The sequence below is a fragment of the Paramormyrops kingsleyae genome, chromosome 7, assembly GCF_048594095.1.
Source record: "Paramormyrops kingsleyae isolate MSU_618 chromosome 7, PKINGS_0.4, whole genome shotgun sequence".
In the NCBI taxonomy this organism is placed as follows: domain Eukaryota; kingdom Metazoa; phylum Chordata; class Actinopteri; order Osteoglossiformes; family Mormyridae; genus Paramormyrops; species Paramormyrops kingsleyae.
Window position 1 is genome coordinate 7,700,709 of NC_132803.1, and position 20,551 is coordinate 7,721,259.

At 39.5% G+C, this 20,551-nt stretch overlaps 1 protein-coding gene across 4 annotated transcripts in view; it reads right to left on the bottom strand.

The window, feature by feature from the left end:
* The window catches only part of mbd2 (methyl-CpG binding domain protein 2), a 39,172-nt gene extending 23,406 nt beyond the window's left edge, over positions 1–15,766 (bottom strand). Inside the window, exons 1-2 of one of the 4 annotated variants that reach the window (XM_023811628.2) lie at positions 15,505–15,766; positions 14,765–14,942 (exon numbers count right to left, since the gene is read on the bottom strand). In XM_023811628.2, the coding sequence (XP_023667396.1) occupies positions 14,765–14,880 (116 nt within the window). In that variant the 5' untranslated portion in view covers positions 14,881–14,942; positions 15,505–15,766. Of the gene's footprint in view, positions 1–14,764; positions 15,183–15,504 lie in introns of those variants that run through there. The other 3 variants (XM_023811629.2, XM_023811631.2, XM_023811630.2) reach the window with 3 other exon arrangements.
* Between the last annotated feature and the right edge of the window lie 4,785 nt (positions 15,767–20,551).

Here is a 20,551-nt window from a genome sequence, read left to right on the forward strand (position 1 = left end):
TATTATTATCATCGTTATTATTATCATCGTTATTATTATCATCATTATTATTATTATTATTATCATCGTTGTTATTATCGTTATTATTATTATTCTTATTATTATTAATAATAATAACATGTTGTGTGTTTAGGGCTGAAGAATATTTCTGAGAAGTTCATGTTGAGATTTGCAGTTTTTGCGATATTTAGGGTTCAAAATTAATTATATAGCCAAATAGAACTTACTCAATATTGTCTCTGTGGATTAGAAAACATTTCTGCACAGCAGATGACGTATGTATTTTCATGACCAGTTCTTGTTCACTTTTCTCCTCTTCACTCATCTCACAGTCTCCTCACACACATACCACACAGTCTATGAATGAGTCCGGCAGTAAAGAGAATGATCATGGCTCCTGAAGGTCACATGCAGAGCTCATGCACAAGTAGCACTTGCAAACTGTAGACTTTTTTTTTTTTTTTTTACATACTAGATAATTTTGCAAAGGAACCATCATTAAAATTTCAAAGCTTGCTAAGGTCCGTTTCCATTGACAGTAAAAATGTTTTAGTGCAACTAGTGATTATTTGTATTGTGGTACTTTCAATGTGACAATTACATGTGCCAGTAACACCATGTCAATGTGAACATTGCACATTGTGCAAGTCGAAGGCAGTACGGTGGTGTAGTGCATCTCACTCTCGCTGCATGTTCACCGTGTGTGTGTGTGTGTGTGTGTATGTGTGTGTGTGTCTGTGTGTGTGTGTGTGTCAGTCTGTCTTTTCAGTGGATCCTCTGGGTTCCTTCCACTGTCCAAAAACATGAAACTTAGGTGAACTGGAGTGCCTAAACTGACTATGTGTGATTGAGTGTGCACCCTGCAATGGCTGGTTCCTGCCTTGTGCTTATTATATATAAACGATTACGGAATCATCAAATTAACTGCTAAATTACTTGATTATTTATACAAAGCGATAGTGACAGCCCTACTAGCATCCACTGGTCCACTGGCATTTAAAAGTACTGCTGTTATTTCAGCCAGAAATTTCATTTGTTTTGTTTTTTCTTAATTGCCTTTGCAAGCCGATTTATTTGGCACAAAATGTCATATTCAATCAGCACATAATTATGGCAAATAGGCCAATTAATAGGGTAACGACATTTAGGATGACATTAATTTAATAGAGAACACCAGTTAGGCTTTTAATTAAAGCACCACTTTCTATACTGACAGCATCCACTAAAGTGACTAAAGCACTCAGCAGTGAAATGACTAATGCCAAAAATGTCCCATAAACTAACTAAGCTCTAAATGGTCTTGAGACTAAATACATTTCTGATTCCCTTGTACACTATAGCATCCAGACCCCTGAAGTCATCTGGGACAGATTAACTCCCTATTCCCAGAATCCTCAGCATCTGTAAAGTATTGTGAATACCTTGCACCTGAATTGTGCCAAATAAGCTTGCTTTGCGTTGCCTAACAGACAAATTAAAAAAAAAAACTTACTATGTAAATGGTAACTAAATGACCACAAAGCATAGATTTTTGCTTTTAAAGGAAGTAGAGAAGAATACATTTGCAATGCGAGACATATTATGCATTATTATAAACACATGGGCTCAGATGTACGCATATATTAATTACCACGGTATTACGAATTAGATGACCGAAACGCTACATTTCTGCATAGAATTAGTTGAAGCTTTGTTTGGACAGGTGCCAGGTCTACCAGAATAAGAACCAGTTGGATTAGAAAACATGCTGTATTACTACAAAGATCTGGGCGAATAAATTTACTTCTGCAAAACCCACAGTTCTCACACACTACACTTACTTTGCTGACACATTTTCTTTAGGCAAGAACACAAATAACAAAAACATTACATTAAATTAAATAAAAATAATTATTTGAGAGCTTGAAATAGCAAATTGAGAGCAGAAAAAAGTAAACCATTTGCACATTTTGGGGATTATGTGAGCTCAGGTTAACACTGTCTCAGAACATTAAATTAAATTGTGAGATTTAATTCACTGTACACACTGGGAAAACAATTAAAAATGGCTGCCCGTGACCCGTCTAGGGTTCCATCTGTACAATTAGCTTTTCGGATACCGGAAACACCCCGTGGCCCCGGTTACATCACTGAAGATGTGTCCAGGTTGCACCACAAGGTGTATTTCAGTACTAGTACTTACTGTTATGTCAGTGAAAATGTTGGTCATAGTGCAAATGAGACAAAGAGAATATAAATATGGACATTAAGACATGCACAAACAAAAACAGGTAACCTCAAAATTGGGAAAGTTTATGCATGGCATGTAAGGGGAATGTACGATAAATCAATAGGTGCAGTTTCAGAGTTACAAATCATACACAGGGCTCACAGTACTCAGGCAAAAACACATTTATTGGCTTTAGCATTTCCAGTTAATGCATCCGGTACTTTTATAAACTGTACGGGTTGTTGAGTGTGCGAGGAGAATGCATTAGAATGGCAGGGCGGGTGACGGGGCTGTCCGGGGAATACAATGCTGTCATACCAACAGCCTCCCTTTCGAGTTTTATAAATGCAGGTTCCTGTGTCACTGCTCTTGATAATAATAAAATTATGAAAACAACATTGTATTCACTGCTGGTAAAACGGTAATGACACAACCTATGCAGACTACAATTAAATGCTGCGATGCTCCCCAACACAGTACCTCATACATGCAGCACAATACTTAATTGCTGTTAATTTGTTTTATTAGATCAGCTACACAAAAACTTCAGGATTCTTAAGTATGTGCAGAGCTGTGGCTGTAAGATTGTTGGCGCCTGTCACGGCGACAAACCTCGAACCCGGTCATGGACACCAGCAGTAAAGGAAGCCGTTAGGCCAAATGAAGAGGACTCTCCAGCTTCGTTAGTTTGTGGGACTTCAGTGGCAGCTGACAGGTACTGGCAGGCCAAGTAGAATGCAGCTTTGGCAGTTGTAGAAGCAAAAACTCTACAACTGGGAGGAGTTCTGCGAGGCCTCGGTAAATGACTTTCGGTCAGCCTCAAAGAGATTCCGGCAAACCAGCAGGCAACTCTGGAGGGTGAAACGGGGCCTTGTCCAGCAGGAATCGAGTGCTGTTGACTTTAACTCGAAATATAGTTGGGCAGCGGAAGGACTACTTTGAGGATCTCCTGAATCCCACCGACTCATCTTCCTTGTAGGAGGTAGAGTCAGAGAACTCAGAGGAGAACTCGAGGTCAATGCGGTAGTAAAAGAAAAACCCTGTAAGGCTCCAGGGGTGGATGAGATTCACCCCAAGTTCCTAAAGGCTCTTAATGTCGTTTGGCTGACACGCCTCTTCAACATTGTGTGGAGTAAGTCAACATTGCCGGCAGGAAGTCAGACTTGTTCCCAATAGGTGTTGGACTTTGCCAGGGCTACCTTTGTCACCGACTGTTCATAATTTTTATGGAATTTCTAGGCGCGGCCAAGGGGTGGAGGATATCCAGTTAGGTCACATCAGGATTTAATCTTCGTTTTATTCAGACGATGGTCCCGTTGGCCTTACCGAGCATGCCCCGGGGCACTCTGCAGCAAGTATCAAGCTGCTGGGATGAGGAACAGCACCTCAGTCTGAGGCCATGGTTCTCGACCAGAAAAGAGTGGATTGCCCCCTCCACGTTGGGGATGAGTTACTGCCTCAAGTGGAGGAGTTCAAGTATCTCAGGGTCTTGTTCATAAGTGAGAGAAGAGGAGAGAATGGGGAGACTGACAGGTGGATTGGTACAGCATCACCAATTATGTGGACATTGTACTGGAAGAAAGAGCCAAAAAAAATGAAGCTGCTAATTTACTGGTTGACCTACGGTCCTGTTTTACATATGATCACAAGCTCTGGGTAGTGACCGAAAGTATGAGATTATAGATACGAGTTGCGGAAATTAGCTTCCTTCTCAGTGCACCCAAGGCTCAGCCTTAAAGATAAGGGGACAAACTTGGATATCTGGGAGGGGGCTCAAAGTAGAGCCACTAGGAGTCAGCTGAGGTGGTATGAGTGTCTGTCTAAAGCATGTGCAACTGGGCAAAGATCCCAGGGGAGACCCAGAACATGCTGGAGAGATTATATCCATTCCTCCAGAGGGAATGGAAGAGGTGGCCGGACCTGGACCTGGATAAGCAGCAGAAAAGGGACCATTACTTCTTTAGGGACTTGAACACCTTTGAAGGGATGCCTGTCCATTGTAGGGTACATACATGCATGCATTCACACAATCACACTTTCATCAGACATACCAATTAGCATAACTGCACATCTTTCTGTTGTGGAAAATCAGCACAACATTTCGTGAAGATGCAAAATAGCCGCACACAGAGCAGAGGCGCGATTTGAACCACCAATCCCCAGTGGTGTGAGGTATCAGATCATGTTCTTACTTTATGTAAAGACAGCTGTCTTTTAACCGTATTTCTCCCACTATATTATTATTGTTTTTTAAACGTCAGTAGTACTAGATACACTGGCTGCACACTTGTCAAAACTTGATTAATCTGCCACCTTCTGGAGCTGTTCTAAGTGAAAAAGTCAATTTATTTTATTACTCCAACACTAATTGAATTCATGCCTGAACTGCATTTAAAGATCAGCCCTGAACTTTAGGGTTCCCCATGGTAAGTTCTGTAGACTGCAGGGGGGGGTTGAAAGAGAGAGCCAGAGCCAGATAAGATTAATTTGTAAGGGAGCCAGATTACCCCTTACTAAATAAATATGAAGTTATATGTTGGCCGATTTTATTTATTTTATTCTACAAGATATTTTTCGCAGTACCATACAGCAGGACTTGATTTGAGTGACATATGAAAGACACGCATTTTGTGTAAATGTAATTATAACCAAATACAGTTAGTGAATGGGTTGGGCACATTCTGATTCACAGTATGACTCATACGAATCTCTCTCTCTACAGGCCAAGAAGCAAACATGCAAACACCATTGACTAGCATGCAAGCCACCTACAGTGCCTTCAGAAAGCATTCAGATCCAGGCTCCACATTCTTTTGGAGACCCTTACCATGACATGCATCTTTCTTTCTTCTGACGGAATTAACAGCTGTGCACCTATGTCAAATTCACTTGACTGGCCATGATTTAGCAAGGCAAAAAAAGAACCACTTACCATTATCGCAGGAAATACTCATAACATCACTAGCATAACAATTATCTGAGGGACAGGACTCGAGTTGTCATGATTGCTTGATCAAACTTGATTACTCTTATTAAAAAGCAAAATTTTCCTTCTCAATTGCTCTGCATAAGGAAGACAGCACGTAGTGGAGGAGGATCCAAATAAAGAGTGAAAGCATCAGAGCATCAGTTGTGTGGAAGCACTTCACATTAAAAGTGAATGAAAATGCATTCGCCATTCAGTACTGCAAAGCTCACCACAGCATGACTGCAATGCAAATACAGTGGTACCTCAGAACTCGAACTTAATCCGTTCAGAATCCTAAAAAGTTTGAGTTCTGATCGAATTTTCCCCATAGGAAATAGTGGAAAACCAATTAATTGGTTTAATTTCTCACAAACGCTCCACACAGTCTATGCAAAAGCAGTGGTGGTAAACTTTAGACATACACAAGACAATATTGAAAATGAATCACCATTAAAATTGCAAAGCTTACCAAGTTTTGTTTCCTATGATTGAGTAAAAATGTTTTAGCGCTTATTGCTTATTCACTTATTTATTGCTGTCATATGTACATGACAATCAGAGTCAACAGCGGGTCGCAGGTGCCCATCAGATACATAGCAGGCTAAATATCTGGACATGTTGGCAACTCCAGAACCTGTAGTATGAAAAGTGTTGTGATTGGTAACTGTATTTTAACATGGGCCACAGCTCTATGGCTGTATTAGGAAAGGCTGATTTACATCCACAGAACTGTGGCCGGGAGTCATTCTAAACCTCTAGTACAGTCAAACACACTGACAGAAAAGTACAAACTTTCATTTCCAAAGTGCTGATTGTTTGTTTTATGCAGAATATGTTCATCTGCGCTCTATATAGTGCCTCAGCTTAACGACTTACAATGCCTCAACTTTTGGGTAGGTGAGATGCGCTCATGTTCCCCAAAGTGGAGCCTCGCAAAAAATGCATGAATGGCGTCACGGGACGTGTCGAGGTTCAAGCGCAAACAGTCTGTTGATTTACCATTTTCTTGTGGTGAAGCAAAAGCAAATTTGAAAAACTGCAAGCTCTTGGAAATACTGAGGAGTTTGATTTTGCCATAATTTCTGTGATTGCAGAATTGAGAAAATCAGCGTATTTGTACTTCATTACTTTACACCTGTTTGAACTGAAATTGCAGTAGGCTTTACAGAATGATGATAACCCTCATCACCTAAGATATGGAGACATTAAGCTGTAGTAGCAGACAGGGAATTGCACTGAAAAAAAAATTATTTAATTTGTTTTTAGTCCATTATTAAAAAATATATAATTTTCCGATAATTCCTCTGGATAAAAGCATTGTGTGGGACACTATACTTGTGATCAGGTCATTGGTTGAAATCCCAGGGTCAGCAAGGTGATGTCACCGTTTAGTCCTTAAGCAAAAAGGGGGCAGTGTGTGGCTCAGTGGGCTAAGCCTGTGTGCCTGTAATCAGAAGGTTGCTGGTTCAAACCCAGCCTCAGCCAAGGCAAAGCCACCCAGCAGGTTAACTTACTCTACAAAGATTTCAGATCTCATTTGGCACACTCTACAGAGAGTAAGTTGAGGGTGGGATAAAGACAATTTTGATTAATAAAGTATCTATTATGGGATTATTATTAAAATAATTAACCCCAGTTTCTTCAGGGACTAGCTGACAATTGCTTACTCAGCTCTATGTTACTTTATATAAAGACGTCTTCTAAATAAATGCAATGTGAGCAGGCCAAAATAGGCAGAATTATTCTGCAAATTTAAGAAAATGTGGCATTTTATTTTGTGCGCAAAATGCCCCTCCCTTGAAAATAATATAAGATAAGCAAAAAAAAAATCCAAAAGCAAGCAAACAAGAGGTGCCATCAACAAATACCAAAAATAAAATAATTATTAAATACAACTGTCTCAGAAAACACAAAACAGAAATTTCACCAAGAGTTCTAATTAAATTTCAAAAATTAGTAATTCCATACTTCTAGCAGTTTCTGACGTCATTTGGCATAGGCCTGAAAGACCCAGCCTGAAGCATAGCAATGCAAAATATGCTACTAAAGCATTATGAAATTAAGTCGCTTAAAAACAAGATTTGTGAAATCGATTTGTCGATTTATTCAAAGATATCTAATATTTACAAGAGGCAACACAGTGCTTCAAGGCTTAGCATATAGCATCTTCAGGGTTGGGGATTCGATTCCTGCCCGTGGCTATTTGTAAATGGGGTGTTTATGTTCACACCATGTTTATTTGTGTTCCCTCTGAGTCACTCCAGTTTCCTCTCCCATTCAAAAGGGAAAAAAAGATTACATTTCCAGTGTGTGTGTCCTGTAATGGACCTTGTGTACTGCGACTCTTGCCTTCTTTCTTATGGTCCTTGTTCTGTAGGCTGCAGAGAGAAGCGACTACGTGTTATTTATAAAGAATAACCTACTGAAGTGAGGACAAGGCATGCCGAAAATCCTGCGATACCACAGCAGCACTCAAAATGCTATTAACCTGTTTATGGAAGATAATTATCATTTTATAGTCTTTATAGTCTAGAAACCAACAATTAAAAATAAAACAGCAAGCATACGGGTTCCCATCAGGACTAAATTGCGAATGTGGAACAAATCAGCTGCCTCAGCATCTCTCTCACGTTAGCATCAGCAGTAGCTACTGCTGTTCACAGCATGAAATGATGCTTTGTGAGTGATTTGTACAGTACTTTTACTGTTAGTTTTCACATATGCAGTCTTGCTCTCCTATACACATACATATACAAGTGAGAGTGAATCTTGGGGTCAGGGCAGCATTATGGCACACCTGCAGCACTTACAGGGGGTTAGGGGCCTGGGTCAGGGGTCCTACGGGGCTGCCACTTTTCTGCAAAGCAGAGGTACTCAACCTAGATACCGTCTGATAGCAGGCACGGGGGCCTAACCCACCGCATCATACAAAGGAAGCCACAGATACCTAAAAAATAGACCTACATCCTGGCAAGGCTGCACTTAAGACTCCAGCCTGTCTGTAGAATAATGCAAGAAGTTCTCACGAATGACTGGACTCAGCCGTCCAACCGGAGTACAATCATGAACACCAAACAAGTCAAAGTTTTAATAAAGCTGAGGCGAATTATATTAAAATCTCGCTTTTTATAACCATTCCTAAAACAATTTGTAGCAAAAAAAATCCAGTATAGTCTAGTTTTTCCACTTGGTCACAGATACTTAAAAAAAATTTAAACATATTAATATTGCAGGCATTAGACAAATTAGATTGAAGTTTTAAACATTTTAAAAAGAATTAGTCCATAATAGTCCATGGAATAATGCATCCATTTTCTAGCTGCTTATGCTGGTATGGGTTGTGGGCAACACATGGAGCATACCCAGGGGCGGAGATAAAGGCGGGGAGGGCGGAGCTAAAGGCAGGGCAGGCGGAGCTAAAGGCAGGGCAGGCGGAGCTAAAGGCAGGGCAGGCGGAGCTAAAGGTGGGGTGGGCGGAGCTAAAGGTGGGGTACACCCCAGATTGGATGCTCCTCCAATTCAGGGCACATACAGACTCAAGAGAACAATGGAGACTCCAGTTGACTTAACCATAGATCTTTGGACTGTGGAAGGAATCCAGCACATCATGCAAACTCTATCCACACACAGCACATGGCTTGTAGACAGTGTTACCTGCTGAGCATCGATGTTATTCATGGGGGGGAACGGGTGGGACACATTCCACCCAATATTCAAAAAAGGGGTCTTTGTCCCACCCAATATTTTCCGGGAGTTTGCTTTTAAAAATATGAATAAATTTGTCAGGAGAATTCAGTTCTCATACAGGTTTACCCTACTGACCGAGGGGGAAAAATACATCCCCAATTCCAATGAAGTTGGGACGTTGTGCAAATTGTAAATAAAAACAGAATGCAATGATATGGAAATCTCATAAACCCATATTTTATTCATAACAAAACACAGAAAACACATCAAATGTTTAATCTGAGAAAATGTATCATTTTAAAGAAAAGATGAGGTAATTTTGAATGTCATGGCAGCAACACGTCTCAAAAAAGTTGGGACAAGGTCATGTTGATGATGTCCACTGGGTGGCATCACCTCTTCTTTGGGACAAGGCCATGTTTACCACTGGGTGGCATCCGCTCTTCTTTTAACAACAGTCTGTAAACATCTGGGGACTGAGGAGATCAGTTGCTCGAGTTTTGGGAGAGGAATGTTGTCCCATTCTTGTCAGATTCAGGATTCTAGTTGCTCAACTGTTCTAGGTCTTCTGTGTCGTAATTTTCGTTTTATGATGAGCCAAATGTTCTCAATCAGTGAAAGATCCGGACCACTGGCAGGCTAGTTCAGTACCCGGACCCTTCTTCTACGAATCCATTATGCTGTAATTGATGCAGTGTGCGGTTTGGCATTGTCATGTTGGAAAATGGAAGGTCTTCCCTGAAAGAGATGTCGTCTGGATGGCAGCATATGTTTCTCTAGAACCTGGATATACCTTTCAGCATTGATGGAGCCTTTCCAGATATGCAAGCTGCCCCTGCCATATGTACTAATACACCCCCATACATCAGAGAAGCTGGCTTTTGAACTGAGCGCCGATAACACGCTGGGTGGTCCTTCTCCTCTTTAGTCTGGATGATACAGCATCCCTGGTTTCCAAAAAGAATTTCAAATTTAGATTCGCCTGACCACAGAACAGTTTTCCACTTAGCCACAGTACATATTAAATGAGCTTTGGCCCAGAGAAGACGTCAGCACTTCTGGATCATGTTCAAATACAGCTTCTTCTTTGAATGATAGAGTTTTAACTGGCATCTTTGGATGGCACGGCGAATTGTGTTCACTGATAACGTTTTCTGGAAATATTCCTGAGCCCATTTAGTGATTTCCATTGCAGAATCATGCCTATTTGTGAGGCAGTGCTGCCTAAGGGCCTGAAAATCATGGGTATCCAGAATACTTGTCCCTTACACAGAGATTTCTCCAGATTCTCTGAATCTTTTGATTATATTATGTACTGTAGATGATGATATTTTCAACCTCTTTGCAATTTTACACCGAGGAACTTTTTTCCTGAAATTGCTCCACTATTTTTGATGCAGTATTAGGGGGATTGGTGATCCTCTGTCCATCTTTACTTCGGAAAGACACTGCAATTCTAAGACGCTCTTTTTTTACCCAGTCATGTTACTGACCTGTTGCCAATTGACCTAATTATTTGTAAATTGTTCCTCCAGCTGTTGGGTTTTTGTACCACTAACTTTTCCAGCCTCCTATTGCCCCTGTCCCACCTCTTTTGAGACGTATTGCTGACATGAAATTCAAAATGAGCCAATATTTTTCACTAAATAGCAAAATGTCTCACTTTACATGTTTTACATGTTCTGTCGTGAATAAAATATCAGATTATGAGATTTCTCTGTCATTGCATTCTGTTATTTACAATTTACCCTTTGTCCCAACTTCATTGGAATTTTAGCAGTTGCAGATGCATAAACATCTACAACAACGTTTATCAATTACCCACAGCAAGCAGTGTTGAAAGGGATTGTGGGGATAGCGACATGGTTGGAGCTACAGTGGATCAGCCAGACAGATGGTGGAGGGGGGCGCTTTAAACTTTACACTGCTGTGATTGGTTATTTCACTGTAAGGCATCTGTTGACACTCCGGGTATTTGAAATGGTTGCAGTGCAGTTGTATTCCATGCGTAACATCATTTTGTTAGAATTGATGAATAAAACAAAGTGCTACCTTGGGTAATGTTGAAACAACAGACTAAAAACTAGTATTGCATTGTCAAGGATGCTCTTGAAATTACAATGTCCTTACAGAATATTTCCCTTGGAAATTGCAGGCAACACTGTGTGATAAATACCCATCGTTTAGTTCCCAAACATAAACAGAATTTGACAAAGTATACATACGGGTCAGTTGAGGACTTGGTTAAGTTGCTTGTTTAATGTTTTGTCAAACTGCATTGCTTCTGACGGGTAACCAAAATAAGTTTCAAAAACTTCTGAACTGTGAATTTACACTCCTGACTAAAAGCAGGAATGGTTTCAGCAGGTCCCACTAGTGCTGAACGATTTATTGATTTCAAATTGAAATCACGATTCTAAACAACGTGATTAGCCAATCACAAAGGCCGCGATTTAGGATATGCATTATACAGCACATCTGACCAAGGCTTAAAAGTGTTGCGAGAATAAATTCATGCCATTCTTCTTGTGTGACAGTCATTCTTACCAATCAGAAGTGCCATGCTCCTCTGTGTGCCAGTCATGCTGACCAATCAGAAGTGGCCCAAGACGACCCGGATATACCCAGAAACAGGAAACACATGAAACTCAAGGAAGGCATTACATTCACGGTATGAAAAAAATATTGATTCTGCTGCTGAGCTATAAGTGAATCACCTATCTATATAAATAATCTCTGACCATGACATAGATCCGCCTCAACCTCCCTTAACCACCAGCAGCCCGTACTTTGTCAGATCACGCTTTTTGTTTTTGTGTTACTAAGCCTTCACTTTAGCATAGCATTCACCCATCAAGAAAACAATGGAACGGTCAGTAATCTGCACAGCAGTGGCTGTCACCCCAAAAAAGCTGTAAAATCCATAATGCAGTGGTGCTTGTCATATTTTAGTACCCAATCATTTAAGCATTGGTTTCGACTGATTAATCATTTAATAATCTTTTAATAATCTTTTAATAAAACGCAAGGTTGCCAACTTTGGTCTGCTGTTTGGAGTGAGATTTTCAGTTTGGGACAAGTCTGGACACACATGCACATGCATTTACATACATGTAATAGTTTTATTACCGTGTACATAGTCTGTAGGGTTTGCCAACTATCCCACCACTTTAAATATAGCTCATTTTAGGTTTATAATGGAGTGATACACATTTTCCATATGATTTCTTGCCTGAGCACAAGACTCTGAAAGCCTGAGTGTCATGCCAGATGAATGAGAGCTGGCAACTCTGAAGATGTACATTTTTAAATTGTGACACCTGAGTTGATTAGTATAAAAAAATGACACTACTTTATACAGTTGCTAAAAAGTGGAAACTTTGACAAACATGAAATCACGAATAAACTAAAATGCATATTGTGTTTGAAAACTTTTCAGCTGTACGTTCTCAGGGCAGAGCAGCCAGTCTGTGAGGAGCATTACAGCTATTTGGTAGAGTGTTAGATTTCGCTGCTGTTATTAACACTAAAGGCACATTAGCGGAAGCAGAAGGGCTGCATACGCCAAAATACATCTCGCTTGGAGTTTGACGTTCGTAGGCGGTCCTAGTATGATTAGTGGTCGAAGCAGCATTAGCTGCAAGATCGCTATTGTTTTTCTTTTTTCCGGAATTGTTTTATTTTGTAACATTTTTACTTAAATTAACAGTCACTGCTTTTGTGATAATTGTTTTATGTTTGATTGTTCTCGGCTAATTTAAAAAAGTAATAAATACATGTTGGAAGTAATTCATATCTTTAAGTTAACATACTTGCATTAAAATATAGACCAGTTAATATTTTGATAGTATCTCATGTGGTAATGCTGCATCATATGTTTTAAATCTATTAGACACGTAATATTAAACTGAAACTTGACAAATAAAAAATGACTTCGCAAATCAAATCGTAATCGCAATATCGGTCAGAAAAATCATGATTAGATATTTTTCCCCTATCGTTCAGCCCTAGGCCACACCCTGTCCCCCCCAATACTGAAAACGTGTTTGCTGCAAAGCCACCGTACCACCTAAATAATAGTAATAGTAGCAGTAGTAGTAATTATTATTATTATTATTATTATTATTATTAATAACTACACTATCTCTACCATGAATCCATAGCTCCTTGGACAGGCTCAAGACATCTGAGGCCGTGCATAGGACAAGTGGGTAGAAGGTGGGTGGATAATAATAATAATAATAATTATTATTATTATTATTATTAATATTATTATTATTATAAGAGGTGCACCAATCCGGTATTGGCACTGATCCTGATTGGCGCCTAATTTGATGGATCGGGTATGGGCCACATGTGAACCAATTAAAGTCCGAAACTTACTCATTTAGTTTTCGGCAGTCTGTAAAAAGACAACTCCTATTTCTTGTTAAATCTATTTCTACAAGTCCTTCAACTCCCAACTTCTCCAGGGGTGCTAGTCATTGTACTGTCCCAGGTTTGCTCTCCTATGTATGTGTCAGTGTGTGTGTCACGGACAGCAAGATTAGGACACAATGCTTTATTGGCTGCCCACCTGGAAGGAACTGTCTGTAACCTGCAAGACAGAGGCAGGACTTTTACGGCAAGCTGACCAAATGGGTAACCTGACCAATCAGAACAAACTCGGCTGATCAGAGGTGGGGCTTAAAGTTCTAACAGTGTTTCAGAGGGTGAATAGAGATGTACAGCATAAGAGATATAATGTGTATTTCGAACATTGAAGCATGAAAATCTATTCTAGTATTCCCCAAAAATAAAACTATGAACACTGGAAATTAGCATAACAGGTCCCCTTCAAAGAACATGTTATGGACATACAGTATACACACACATATTATAATCTTTGCAATACAAGGTTAAAGCACAAAATGCCGCTAAAGCATATTATCTACAGCACAAGTCTTGCAAAAGACTAACTTTGGTGTGAGGTCAAAGGTCAAGAGCTCACACTTAGGTCTTTTTAATTAGGTGATTAAAAATGCTTTTTTAAGTATAATAAAGTGGGATTTCTTACTACAAATTGGTCAAGATAATTAATTTTTTTAAATGAGTATAATGTTCATTTTTAATAATCTTGTATACTGTTTTCTGCCATAAGCTTGCTTTATTCCAACAGCAAAAATACTATGCATTTCAAATAAAAGAAACCCTGTAAAGTACTTCGTTTTCCCCATTTACTTGGCTAAGAATCCTACAACTTTGAGAACGGTATGATTTCATTAGCTACACATGAAATCAGTTTCATAAGCACGTCCTAATACTCTAAAAGTGTGCTTCAGAGATCCCAGGACAAGCAAGAAGAGGAAGCACCTGTCAAACGCTGGGAAGACGTCTGTTTCTTAAAGAACCTCTCTCTCTTATGACACACAGACAACGTTAAATTATAGATAAACAAAAGACCTACACTTCAAACATCAAATTAGTTTTAAAGAAAAATGAAGCATTCCTGATTTTTTTTATTATTTAGAATGCTAAAAAAAGACAATGGCCTATTAAAAACCCAACAGGACTTTCCCCCCTTTTTTCAAGCAGATTCAACTAGAAGCCGAAAACCGCGCTAAGGGGGCAGCCCAAGTGATGCGGAACAATTGGATATACACTGAGTGTAAAGCGGTTTATTACTCTCCATTACACTGTACATATTACGATTATACTGCCATTAGCAAAGCTAGCAACCAGCGCAGGCGGGCCACTTCGGATCACTGGACATCACTTGCTCGAGTTTTAAACCGAGCGTGAGGAACAGAGGATAGACTGCCATTTCTGCGTTTCATCCCTGCAAAGTAACGTGGAAGGCTCCTTTTCAGATCGCTTTACAGCGCTACACTGTAAGCATTAGTATTTTGAGTGTTATTTACCTGTAGTAGTAGACATCGCTCTTGCCCGCACTGAGCCCCGACTTCCGGATCACTTCTTCTTTCTTCCAACCCGGGGGGAGAGCCGGGCAATCCATCCTCTTCCTCTCCATAATCATTTATTACTCTTAGAATTTATCCCAGCCACTTTTATAAGGAGGTAGGACCTTACGAGCCGCTTCTGTTTTTAAAAAAAAATAAACTTTGTAAACAGTTAACCTCTAAAATGCACTCTGAAGTTCCTTCAGCTAACTTAAGCAAATAGCCTTTGTAGCTTTGCTTTCTGGCCAACCACGTCTGAGCAGTTTTGACAAGAAGTAGCTCCTAACCTGGCTGTGGCAGCGGCAGTGGCAGCCCTGTGACGCTCTTAAATTTCAGTACTTCCCACACCGACCCAGCGCCTGGCAACCTCACTGAGTCAGACACACGCCCCGCCCGTCCGTCCGCCGTGATGTCAAGCCTTCCCGTCACGGCTTTCCAAGTATTCGTGAAATTAAACTCTTATCGTGACAGTAAACACGACACATTGCCAAAAGGAAGCTTAATTCTCGTAATCCTGTAACACTTTTAATGCGACATTTCACGAGCTGTACAATTTACAGCCGTGTTTATATTACTTACAGAAACAGATCTTAAGTTATGTATGTCAGTGTAACAGAGAGCGAAATACATCATTTACATACACTGTTAAAGTCAAGAAATGATTTAAATATTCATCATATATATGATATGTAATGCTGTACCTCATTCACGCAGCTCATTAAATTCAGGGAAAGTTCATGGTCGTCCTAGTAAACATTACGCAAACGCTGATACTGCGCTACTATGGTAGCGTAAACTTTGCGCGTTAACCTCTTTTTGGGTGCCTTAAGTAAAAATTCTGATTGAATTAATTAACAAGAATATAAAGTGGATTATTATATTTGGTCTTAACGAAACACCAGTAAATAAAAAAGTGTAAACTGCTTTCAAGTGCTATGTTGATTTAAAATAATCGCTCATCCTCAAACTGCTTACAGGGTAACATAGAGCTTAGAACCTGTCACAGGAAGTGCACAGCACAGGGCAGTGGATCAGCCCCGGACGAGGTGTCAGTTCATCGTAAGACATACCCAGCGAGTGAGATTCGAGATCGACTACGTAACTCCCAAATTAATATAATTCGTTTGAATATTGTTTCATTTATGGCTGGTCAATCAGTGAAGGAGTAGATGGGGAGTAGTGCGTAGCACTGTTGCGTCGTACCTCCAGTGTCGGGATGTTTGAATCTGACTTCCACTGTGTTTGTATGAATTTATTTGTTTTCTCCATATCACACGCATTTGCCTCCACACTTCACAGACATACAGTTAGTGTAAGTTACGTCTCTAAATCTCCCATAGTGTGCGAGTGTGCACCTGCAGCCAATATGTACTGGGATAGACAGCGGATAGGCTCCAGCCCCCCGTAACCTGGAATAACCTATGTAAATGTGCATACTAAATTTTACAGAATATGTAGTGCCTACTTTTCAATATACACATATACGTAAATTCATTACTTAAAATTATTTGGTAATGTGCATAATTGTTTCTATTATGCTTTATTATTGTAAGATTACTTAGTCTTGATCATGAAATCTAATGATTCAGATACAGTGGAGATAGCACACGCTATCGTGAATGTAGTAGTTAATTGGAGTAGACCTAACAAGGATTCCACATAGTTTGCTTTCTGCTTAAAACTATAGGCCTATTTACAACTCAGCAAAACTGGTTCACATTATACAACACATACAACCAGCCTCTGGCTTCATTTCTTATACTGCTCTCAGCAAATATTATTTTGTATTTTATACAATGCAGTCATTGGCGCCGCCTAGGGTACGAACTATTTCCAACTCAGTATTGTAGTTGCCTCAGAAGTCAGGAACTTCATACATTTACTATAATGTGGGCTCTTGTGAAAAAATCATATTGATTTAAAAATTTTGATTTGACAGGAAGAGGAGGTTGGCAAGGTCACATCTGCAAACATTTAACGTCATCTTAAAGCTCTAACTGTCCTCTTTAGAGTGGCATGTGCAGTATGAGAGATATGAGCAAAAACATAATGTCCTCTACAGGGGATAAAGATGAATTGTTGGACCTCAGGAAGATAACACATACAGAAATGTTACTTGTTTCGCATATATCATAATTATCTCTTACTGATTATTTAAATTTTGTTTTATCTTTTTTTTTTTTTACTTCTGCCCTATTAACAAAGATAATTTTACATTTCCATATCAATATGAATTGTTCCCTCTAATTTCATTATAGTTTAAAATAACATCTTTATAATGTTCATTGTAATTCCTCTTATCGTCATAATTAAACAAATCAATGACGAGAAGCTGTCATAGTCCCCAGCTTGAGCATTGTCCAGAGTTTCTAAGAAACCAGTGTAAGCAGCTCCATCTCACCTTTTGTGTTTCCTTCAGATGGGACAATTAAGAACAACAGTTAAGGTGTTTCCTTATGAATAATATGTTTATAAATTAAAATGTGAGGGTGGAGATGTACTTGTCTGAAATGCATATATAGGCTGTAAGAATTAACGTATTTATTTAATAACGTTGTTAATGCTACAATATTCCGTTGAAGCATAAAATATCCTATAGGCTTATTATCAAACATAAACCATCCATCGTAAAATCACTTATCTTGGTCAGAGTCACAGAGAGGCCATCCATCCATCTTCCAACTGTTTATTCAGGTAGATGTTGCAGGTGTGTCTGTGGTCTGTTCCAGACAGTACAGAGCACAAGGCTGGGCCTCAGTTATATCTTTAATTATAATGATTTAGCTTGGGAGCACAGGTAGGTAGAATTGCCATAAATATCACCCAAGTACAGTTACTGTAAAAATTAAAACTCAAATTCAAGTCAAAGTATTCACTAACATTATTACTGAGTAAAATAAGAAAGTATTAAGCAAAAATACTACTCAAATAGTGAGTTACTTGTTGCATTGGCCAGATTTTAATGTCTAATAACTGACCAGAACGATTGAGCATAAGGAAAAAAAGTGACAGTGAAAAGATCTGTATTTACACACATGTAATGAATACATTGTATGCCTCAAATCAAGAGGAAATAAATGGAAACAGTATAAATTTACAGCCACAGACACATTTCAATTCATAAAATAGAAATTCAATAAAAAGATAAACAAATGCATTTAAAAAACAACGTAATAGGATATATAAAATATGCATTAAACAGTCACTAATACATAAAGCCCATTTGTTTTATTTTTAATTGTGTGTGTGCTCTCACCTACAAAGTGCGTTACACCAGGATTCTAAACTGGAAAAACATAATAAAGACACCCTTCCAGATTGTCACCTATGTGTATGAGTGCATGTGAAATAAACAGAAAAGGCAGGCTTAGGTCAGGATGTTTTAGGTATAGGGACATAGGAACTGGGGAGACCTCGATATTTAAATTATTAGTAGTGCCCACCCCCCACCAACCGTTGGCTGGATACAAATATGCGTTTCTCCAGGTACAGCATTGGATGAGACAGGTGATTTTAAGGGAGGGTCATCAGAAGATGCTTTTCATCAGCAACGTGCCAATGAAGCTTCACGGAGCTTTGCAGGCCTTCCCCATATTTTGCTGGAACATGTTTCGTGGCTTTGAACCTTTTTTTTTTTCAAAAACAGGGGGGCCCCAACGTTTCCCAAAACCACAGCTGCTAAAAACATTAGCAACTTACATAGTTGGTACCATGGAACTAGGGCTCCAACTATTATAAGCTGCTAATGGGAGATTTTGGAGAAATGTACCCCTGAGAATGAAGTTTCTGCATTTGCATCGTTGTTATGACAGTGGGGTCTGATTTTGTTATGCAAAATATAATCATAAAAATTACTACAAGTGTTTCTTTTGGTTTGTTAATATGTGTTTTCAGTAATTATACACTCACCTAAAGGATTATTAGGAACACCATACTAATACAATGCTTGACCCCCTTTCGCCTTCAGAACTGCCTTAATTCTATGTGGCATTGATTCAACAAGGTGCAGAAAGCATTCTTTAGAAATGTTGGCCCATATTGATAGGATAGCATCTTGCAGTTGATGGAGATTTGTGGGATGCACATCCAGGGCACGAAGCTCCCGTTCCACCACATCCCAAAGATGCTCTATTGGGTTGAGATCTTGTGACTGTGGGGGCCATTGTAGTACAGTGAACTCATTGTCATGTTCAAGAAACCAATTTGAAATGATTCAAGCTTTGTGACATGGTGCATTATCCTGCTGGAAGTAGCCATCAGAGGATGGGTACATGGTGGTCATAAAGGGATGGACATGGTCAGAAACAATGCTCAGGTAGGCCGTGGCATTTAAACGATGCCCAATTGGCACTAAGGGGCCTAAAGTGTGCCAAGAAAACATCCCCCACACCATTACACCACCACCACCAGCCTACACAGTGGTAACAAGGCATGATGGATCCATGTTCTCATTCTGTTTACGCCAAATTCTGACTCTACCATTTGAATGTCTCAACAGAAATCGAGACTCATCATACCAGGCAACATTTTTCCAGTCTTCAACTGTCCAATTTTGGTGAGCTCGTGCAAATTGTAGCCTCTTTTTCCTATTTGTAGTGGAGATGAGTGGTACCCGGTGGGGTCTTCTGCTGTTGTAGCCCATCCGCCTCAAGGTTGTGCGTGTTGTGGCTTCACAAATGCTTTGCTGCATACCTCGGTTGTAACGAGTGGTTATTTCAGTCAAAGTTGCTCTTCTATCAGCTTGAATCAGTCGGGCCATTCTCCTCTGACCTCTAGCATCAACAAGGCATTTTCGCCCACAGGACTGCCACATACTGGATGTTTTTCCCTTTGCACACCATTCTTTGTAAACCCTAGAAATGGTTGTGCGTGAAAATCCCAGTAACTGAGCAGATTGTGAAATACTCAGAACGGCCCGTCTGGCACCAAGAACCATGCCACGCTCAAAATTGCTTAAATCACTTTTCTTTCCCATTCTGACATTCAGTTTGGCGTTCAGGAGATTGTCTTGACCAGGACCACACCTCTGAATGCATTTAAGCAACTGCCATGTGATTGGTTGATTAGATAATTGCATTAATGAGAAATTGAACAGGTGTTCCTAATAATCCTTTAGGTGAGTGTATATCTGCAATCAAATATTATGATGGATCTGAAATAAACTCAATACTTTTCAGTTGTTGCCAATTAGCTGCTGCAATGGACTGATGGCTTGCGTGTGATAGTTTTCACATGTTGGAGTGTAGAGAGTAGTTTTGAAAGTGAGATGGGGACAGAGGAGAGAAAGAATGAGGCGTTGACACCTTGGGGTGCAATGAAGATATTTAGCACACTGATGATGTGTTACTGCCTTATGACAGATGTTTGCAATGCAAAACTGGCTAGTAAAATAATGATAAGTAATACAGATATAATATTTTGCATTTATTCATTTGAGAGATGCTTTTATCCAAAGCGATTCACAACAATGGAATGGAAACTCAGCATCCCATGTGCCAGGCCATGATTCTCCCACTGAACCAGCAATGGTACTACTACTACTACTACTACTACTGCTACTAATAATAATTATTATTATTATTATTATGACAACGACAACAATAATAATAATTTAGTATTTTGCCATATCAATATGCATTCAACTCAAAATGTTTCCAAACATCTGAGCATCGCCTCTTGCCATTTCCCGTGCCACTTAACATAATGAATCAAAAGCCGTTGTATGTAATGCAATCAATCAACATAAAA